The sequence below is a fragment of the Callorhinus ursinus genome, unplaced genomic scaffold (genome assembly GCF_003265705.2).
Source record: "Callorhinus ursinus isolate GAN/ISIS: 27379988/994484 unplaced genomic scaffold, GSC_fseal_2.0 scaffold4, whole genome shotgun sequence".
Classification (NCBI taxonomy): Eukaryota; Metazoa; Chordata; class Mammalia; order Carnivora; family Otariidae; genus Callorhinus; species Callorhinus ursinus.
The window spans coordinates 158,123,781-158,132,028 of record NW_027397066.1 but is presented as its reverse complement, the minus strand read 5'-3'; the positions used below and the strand labels follow the sequence as shown (position 1 = coordinate 158,132,028).

At 48.0% G+C, this 8,248-nt stretch overlaps 1 protein-coding gene across 1 annotated transcript; it reads right to left on the bottom strand.

Moving 5' to 3' along the window:
- Positions 1 to 2,014: 2,014 nt before the first annotated feature.
- On the bottom strand, positions 2,015 to 6,257 carry NKX3-1 (NK3 homeobox 1). The gene is made up of 2 exons (XM_025873966.2): positions 5,936 to 6,257; positions 2,015 to 4,908 (listed from the first exon to the last, which is right to left on the bottom strand). Exons 1-2 carry the CDS (start codon positions 6,210 to 6,212, stop codon positions 4,490 to 4,492), a joined length of 696 nt encoding a protein of 231 aa, XP_025729751.1. The 5' UTR covers positions 6,213 to 6,257; the 3' UTR covers positions 2,015 to 4,489.
- Positions 6,258 to 8,248: the final 1,991 nt, after the last annotated feature.

Sequence of the window (8,248 nt, the reverse complement as noted above, 5' to 3'; positions counted from 1 at the left end):
CTCTCCATCACGGGGCACCCCAGCTAACCGACTATCTCTTCACCGGTCTCTCAGAGGCCAGCTTTAAGATGTGTGATCCGAACAGCACCTGAAAAAGATGACTTGCTCAGTTGTTAGAAGGAACACGTTTTTGTCAGGTGTAGCTCTCTGACGTTCATTTCCCCTTCTGGAAGCTCTGGCCTTCCTAAGGAGGCCTGGGGAGGACCAATGGGACCACCAGTGACAAAGCTAGTGACGCTAGCAATTTGCACCTGAAATAACTTGAGAGATAGATCGCCAAGGAATTCCAGATACCACAAACATGTGGCATGCTCAGCAGAGTTGCTGGAAGCGGACGGGTGTGAGATTAGTAGAGATACTGAGGGAAAGTTGGAAAAGCGACAAAGAAGAGGAGGCAGAGAACGTTCTCTAGAGATGAAACATTTTTGTTTTATTTCCTGGATTAGTTACTTTTAATGGTTAAAAAAAATCCACATCTGTTAATTTACTACAAGAGCCTTTGTAATTTGAGAGCTAATGGCCTTCCAGGGGAGGGGAGGATGGCTATGGATTTGTGCAAAGAGTTAAATCTCATGATGTGAACATGCTACGGGGAGGCCCCACCTGTGTGTACAATGTACTTAAAGGATTAGAGCAAACTTTGAAATTATGATATGTTTTACCTAGAGTAAGCACCTTACTCTTTAAGCTTCTATTTCCTTGAAGGATTGGGAGGGGGGGCATCAATTCTCTCAAGTAATCAGGTGCATGAGACATTCTGCTTGTGGGATTTAATGAAGGTTTAAGTGCAGGCAGATGAAGGATGTGTTATTTATATATTTTATTTTTTAAAGATTTTATTTATTTTAGAGAGAGAGTGTGTGTGAGCATGAGCCAGGGGGAGAGGCAGAAGGGGAGAGAAAGGGAGAAGCTGACTCTCTGCTGAGCAGGGAGCCCGATTCAGGGCCTGATCCCAGGCCCCCGGGGTTAATGACCTGAGCTGAAGGCAGACACTTAACCAGCTGAGCCACTCAGGCACCCCTATATATTTTATTTTATTTTTGATTTTGATTTTTTTGAATTTATCTTTTTGACAGAGAGAGCATGAGCACAAGCAGTGGGAGCGGGAGAGGGAGAAGCAGGCTCCCCACTGAGCAAGGAGCCTGATGTGGGACTCAATTCTAGGACCCCAGGATCATGACCTGAGCTGAAGGCAGATGCTTAACCGACTGAGCCACCCAGACATCCCTCTGTTTTATTTTAAACCTATTTGCAATACTTGGTGAATCAAGTGAATTCAAAGATGTTGCTTCCAAGAGGCCTATCCGCCCTAAATGAAGGTGGCATTTCCAGGGAGATACGTGCACCAGAAAGCCAGGGGAGGGTTGTAGTGGGAGGGGCTGGTGGGAGGTGAAACGGAAATTTTATTTTATTTTTAAAAATTTTTTTTAAAGATTTGAAAGAGCGGGAGCGCTAATAAGTGTGGGGTGGGGCAGAGGGAGGGAATCTTCAAGCAGACTCCCCGCTGAGCACAGACTCAGACTCAGCTGATCCCAGGATCCTGAGATCATGACCTGAGCTGAAAACCAAGAGTCAGTTGCTTAACTGACTGAGCCACCCAGGTGCCCCTGCAAGGGGCATTTTAGAAGAAATATTGCTGTGCTCTCCATGTTCCCTTCAGGGACTTCCAGAAATACATGGAAATACCCGATGTTCTCTATTTAACAAAAGGGCTGGAGCTGGAGCAGATGATTTTTAAACCGAAGGCAGAAATTTTTTTCCCCTCCACAGATTTACCAGGAATGGGAGTGGGGCGGGGGGTAGTGCATTTATAAAAGAATGACCATCATTTGCCACTGGCTAAGCTACTGCTTTTGACTGTTTGGTCTCCTTAGATTTGTCAGGCAGGCTGAGTGAGGGAGAACACAGTAATCAGAAATAGGTAAGCTCAAAAGCATGCAGCGTTTAAGAAACAAAAACCCATACGCAAATACGTCTAATAAAGTCACAGTATTTTATTTTAAAAACACTCACACATTGCCGAAAATACTTAGAAAAATAAAGTTTGGTTGGGGTACTTTACTCAACTTCAAGTCACAGGCTTTCATGTTACAGACTGGAGCAGAGTTTGTTATGCAGGTGAAGAACCCAAACTGACTTATGGAAGGGCAACAGGCTGTCTGAGGTGGTCAGAGGCACCCTCTAGTTCACCCATCAGATACCCAGACAGAGATGGGGGAGTAACTAGTTCCAATGGAGGAAGAGCAAGATAGATTCATAGACCAAATAATTTTAAACAAAGACTTTTTTTTTTTTTGCAACACAATACACATCATGGTAAAATGTTCTAATACCTGGAGAACAGCCGGTGGAAAGAGAGTGAGAAAGGGTACCAAGCGGGGAGTGGGCACTGGATGCTTCTCTTCAAAGCCTTGTGAGCAGAAGTAAGCAATCTGGGCCAGTCTGCTGTCTGCGCCCCTGGTGCTTGTCAGCAGCCGAGCGTTTAACAGTATTTCAATGTGGAGCCCAAACGGGAGAAAATGGGGTGAAACGGGCCAACTTTCTATCAACTCAGGCAGTTTTGCCACCAACAGTAAATCACCCCCTTTTAATAGGAGGAAATTGAATGGTTTCTCACTAAACACAATTAAGTAGTGGGATCAAGAGATTTCCAGGCCTCGGGGTACCTCATTATAACTGGCTTCTTCTACTCTGACGTCTCCCCTCCACTAGGTCACCTGAGACAATCGGGTAGAAACAGAAGCGTGGCCAGGTTTTTCCTTGGCCCTCTTCCCATTCTCGCTGAAGTCACTAGGTGACTCGTTTGGGGGACCCATTTTTTATAGGCATTAAATACAGCTCCCGAAGTATTTGAACAGTTTCACTGTTTGATGACGGACGCCACAGTAAAAATGTGTTTTGAAAACAGTTTCCTTTTCCTTAGCCCCTGCTGGCAAAGTGTTATCGGCCCCCTCAGCTTGCAGCCAGGGACCCAGCTCACCGAAGCCCTGGCTGCCTCTTCTCCATGTCCTGCCCATGAACTCTGCATTTCCACTGGACAGCTCAACGGCTCCCAACCCTTCATTTTGCCCTGTGTTCTCCTTGTGTGTGAAAGCCCGATACCTCTTAACTCCTCTGCCTGCAGGGATCCCAGAGGGTTGTCAGACTTTGAACTGTAACAACAGAGCCACCAGAAAGTCTTATAAAAGCAGCAGTGACCTTTTCGAGCTGTCAAGTCTTTAAATAGGATTTGGGATTTAATGTATGTTTTTAAAGAAAAAAATATAAGAATTGCTAGTTAAAAAAAAATGCACATCTTTTAGCCAATTCAGGATCTTCCCCCTACCCTACTTTCTTTCTTTCTTTCTTTTTTATTTTTTTAACCCAGGAGAGATAAAGCTTTGGGGGAAAAAAAAAGACCAGATCTCAGGTTGAATAAGGAAGGTATATGTTAGGTGCAGCCAGACTAAAAGTCTGGGCTGCAAAGAAGCCCTTTGGTGGGTGATCGTTGTGGAAAAGGAACAAAAAAATAAAAGGAGGGAAGGCAGGAGTTTATAGGAGAGAAGTATGTGATCTGTCATGGTGTAGTATGAATTACAGCCTGAAAACTCCAGGAAACTGCTCATTCTAATTCTCAGGCCCAGGGCAAAAAGGTCCAGAGGAGGCTTTTTTAAAATCTTTATTAACAAAAAAATGTAATGCCCTCCCCCCCACAACTGCCCAGCCGCAGTGCAGAGGCTCCTCCTCAGGCCGTTGTCCGACATGTGGAGAGTCTTCTGTCCCGGGCCCACCCCTTGCAGTACATTTCTGTTTATACAGCTTGTACTAAAACCACAGTGAGTGCTTCGAGTTCTGCTTGGGCCACCCTGGAAATACTTAGGTCGGTGTGTTATTTAAAAAGGAAGAAGCAGCAGCTTATATTTTCACCTCCTTGTACCGATCTTCAAATCCCATGCAGGTCCGTGCTGAGCATGACAGGCTTCTCTTTGAGCCTCTGTCTTCCTCTCTCTTATGGGGACAGAGGAACCTTGGTCGTATTCCAAGGTCAATGAGAGGTTTTGGAACTTAAGTGTAATTCGGGAGGTGACACCCTCGACTTGGTCATCCTTTTCCCCTTCAGGTTCGCGGTTTCAGGGTTGATGTTCAGTTACACAAGAGGATGGAGTGGAAATGGCATCCTCAGGAGTGATGGGGACAGCTCATATGAAATCACAGGAAGTGCTAGAAACAGCACTTGACTTTATCCCTCCCCACTTGGCGGAGGTCTCAAAGAGCAAAAAAACGTCCCACATCATGTGTTGGGGGATCTATCTGGATATTATTCACTGTCCCAGATCTTTCATTGGCTCACCAGTGAAGAATCTGGGATGTCGATGCAAACCGGCAACAGGGTCAGTACGCACGTGGCTTGCTCCCCAGTCCTCCCTGAGCCTGGCCCCTTTTGCCCTCCAGAGACGCAAACCCAGGGAAGACAGTATTTGACCACTCATGATTGTCATCTGAGCTGGCACTACCAGAAAGGTGGGTTCCAGCCTCCCAAGCAGTACAGGTAGGGGTAGTAAGGGTAGCTGTTATGCATGGAGATGAGAGAGGCCTGGGACAAGCCCTCCTCTTTCAGAGCCGGCAGGGAGGAGTGCTTCTCCAGGTCTCCCAGGTCCGAGGTGAGCTGCTTTCGCTTGGTCTTATAGCGTCTGTTCTGGAACCATATTTTCACTTGGGTCTCAGTGAGCTTGAGGTTCTTGGCCAGGTGAGCCCTTTCAGGGGCTGACAGATACTTCTGGTGGCTGAACTTCCTCTCTAACTCAATGACCTGAGTGTGGGAGAAGGCAGCACGGGAGCGCTTCTGCGGCTGTTTCGAGGTTTGCGGAAGGCTTGGTAAGGAGCCTGCACTGTTTTCACAGTCCATCAGATAAGTCTCAAAGTGTCTATCTGGAAAGGAGAAGGGAGAAGGACGGATGGGAAGGAAAAGGTTACATGTTAGAGGGAAGAGAACAGAATTCAATCCACCCTTATCTCTTCGGTGAGTGAACAAACAGCCCACTGTCATCTTCGATACATTTCACTTTTTTCACATGACTAAGGAACTCTCCTGAGTGGGGAGTGAGTGAATATGTATATTATGTATTAATTTTCTAACAGTCATCAAGAACCTAACTCTAGAAGCCGTTAGTGGTAGAGCTTCCTGCCATATCGTCCAGGAGAATTAACTAGGGTCCTAGATGTGTGCGTTGAGAAGAGGTGGGAGAAGGGAGGCAGGGAAGACACAGGAATCAGACAGCTGGTAACGCAGGACCCAAAGGCATCAGCTTAACTTTTGGGTGGCCAGAGAGGGTTCGTGTTATAGGAGAGGCGGCGCAGGCTGAGGGCAAGTTCATTCTCTGGCTTCAGTCCCCTTTTTCTAAACAAGCCGTTAGGATACCTCATCCGAAGTGACAGGAAAGGTAAAAAGGCTATTCTAAATGTTCTAACGGTGTTATATTTCCTGAAGGCCGGGGGGACCTTCCAAATGTAGTTTTACTGCCCTTGGAGTTGGGAAGCCAAGGGAGTCTTCGCTTGTCAAACCCTGATCAGTTACTTGTTAGATGTAACTAACTGCCAAGAGGTAGCGCGGGGCGGGCGCGGATCCAGGGTCCCGCGGTGGCTGGGAGCGCGTGGCGGGGTCTTGGGGCACCAGAGCCCGCGGAGCAGAGAACACCGTGCCCGGCGAGTCCAGCCCAGGGACAAATCCTGCGCCACCCTGACGGTGGGGCTCAGGGTTAGTTTCCGAGGCGCGCCCGCGGCGGGAGGCGGTGAGGTCCCTTGGCCTGTTGCCGCGGGGCCCCGCATCCCTGCAGCGGGAGCTCCGGGAGGCCTGCGTTGGACCCGCCCTCGCGCCGGTGCAGCCCGCAGGCCGGCCCGCCCCTCCTTCGGGACCGCACCCTGGCCCAGCCCGGCCGCCCCAGCCTCGCGGGCTCACCTGGCTCGTTCTCCGCCGGCGCATCGGCCTCCTGCCCGGTGCCGGGCCGGGCGCTCCACTCGTCCTCGGGCGCCCCAGCGCCGCCTCTTCCTCGCTCGGGCTCCAGCTCCTGGTCTCGCCGCGGGTCCGGCTGGCGCGGGGGCTGCGGGCTGCTCGTGTGACCACCGCGCCTCTCCGCGCCGTCCCGCAGAATGTCCTGGATGAGGAAGGAGGTGAGCGGCTTGGACTGGGTGGCCGCCCCCGCCTCCCTGGGCCGCGGCTCGGGAGCCCTAAGCATCCCGGCGGCTCGGCTGCAGCCCGGCGGCGTCAGCGGCGTCCTCCGCGTCCGCACCACTTTCACTTTCCGCCGCCCCGGCGCACTTATAGCCCTGGGGGAGCGCGCCGCGCCGCCTTCCCATTGGCCGCCGGACCCGGGGCGCGGCGCGGATTGGCCGCCCGGCACTCCAGGTGAGGGGGGCGGAAAAGGGGAGTCCCTCGCACAGTCTCCGTCACCTCTTCCCTAGAGGAGCCCACCCTAAATTCCAGCTCCCACCCACAACGGAAGTTTAGACCCAGTGGGGAATAGTGATGCCGACGAGAGATAATCCGTTTCGCTCTCATAGATTGTTAAAGCGCCTTTACTCACAAAGGGTGGGTAAATGACTACGATCCCAGTTTACAGATGCGAATTCCGAGGGCCCCGTGTCAAGGAGAGACTGGTAGTAGAGCTGGATCTACCAAGGCTTTCAAAGACACAGGACAACAGTCTCGACTCTGTGCTGGATGTCATTGGGGCCATTGATAAAAGTGGAATAAGAACGATGGATTAAAGTATCGAATCAGTGTTAAATTTACTGAAGTTAACAGTACTGTGATGGTATAAAAGAATATTTTAGGAAATAAACATTAAAGTACTTAGGGGCAGAGGCTCATGATGGATGAAACTTAACCCTCACATGATTCCGAAAGAATGATACAGATTGAGAGATAGATCCCATGTGATAAAATGAACTGGTTAAATATTAACAGCTGGTGAATCTGATATGCTGGTGTTCTTTTGAACTATTTTTATATATATGCAACTTTTCTGTACCTCCAGGTCTAAGGCAACTTGCATTCCACTGGAAACTTCAAAAGGATGTCATGTTGTGTGTCTCGGGAGGAGAGAGGTGGGGTAGGTTATTGTGGATAAAGCAACCACCAAAGAGAACCGCCGTGTACAATGGAAAGGTCTTTGGCAAAGGTGATTTTCTTCTCTCATTTTTTCATTTCAAAAAATATTTTAGGGACCCCTGGGTGGCTCAGTTAAGCGTCTGCCTTCGGCTCAGGTCGTGACCTCGGGGTCCTGGGATAGAGCCCCACGTTGGGCTCCCTGCTCAGTGGGGAGCCTGCTTCTCCCTCCCCCTCTGCAGCTCCCCCTGCTTGTGCTCTCTCTCTCACTCTCTCTCTCTCTCAAATAAATAAAGAAAATCTTACAAAAAAAGAAAGTGCTGTGAACATTCACATACAGGTTTTTGTGTGAACATGAGTTTTCATTTCTCTGTGTTAAATATCCAGGAGTGCAATCGCTGGGTCATATGGTAATTGCATGTTTAGTTTTGTAAGAAACTGCTAACCTATTTTCCAGAGTGGTTGTTCCATTTTAGATCTCCATCAGCAATATTTGAGAGTTTCAGTTTTTCCATATCCTCATTAGCATCTGTCATTATCACTGTCTTTTAGGCACTCTAGGAGGTATGTAGTGATATCTCACTGTGGTCTTAAATTTTCAGTTTGCACTTCCCAAATGGCTAATGATATCGAACATCTTTTCATGTGCTCCTTTGCCATCCATATGTCTTCTTTGGTGAAGTATCTGTCCAGTTCTTTGAGGTTTTGATAATTCTTTGTATATTCTCTATATGGGCCTTTGTTTAATGTGTGGTTTGAAAAGATTTTCTCCCAGCTTGTAGCTTGTCTTTTCGTCTTTTAAACAGAATATTTCACAGCACAAAAGTTTTTAATTTTGGTAGAGTCCAATTTATTAATTTTTTAATTTGACATATTTTACTCTTGGTGTCATACCTGAGAACTCTTTGCTTATCCCTACTACCTGAAGATGCTCTCCTGTGTTATCTTCTAAAAGTTTTATATGTTACTTTCAAATGCAGGATCCATTCTGAACTTATTTTTGCATATGGTGTGAAGTGTAGGTGGAGGTGGCCTTCTTTCAGTTTTTAAAATCTAGAGCTGGGTGGCATTTCAAATCAGTGGAGGAAATGTAAATTATTTAATAGCTAGTACTGCCATTTGGAAAAAATAAAGTTCTATTCTTATAACAAAATAAATCCCAGA

What these genes read in the sequence shown, in the direction of transcription:
- NKX3-1 (XM_025873966.2), bottom strand. Translation starts at nt 6,212, where the DNA reads ATGCTTAGGGCTCCCGAGCCGCGGCCCAGGGAGGCGGGGGCGGCCACC. An exon ending in GCCGGCGGAGAACGAGCCAG is followed by an intron (nt 4,909 to 5,935) that starts GTGAGCCCGCGA and finishes TCTCCTTTCCAG; the next exon opens with ATAGACACTTTGAGACTTAT.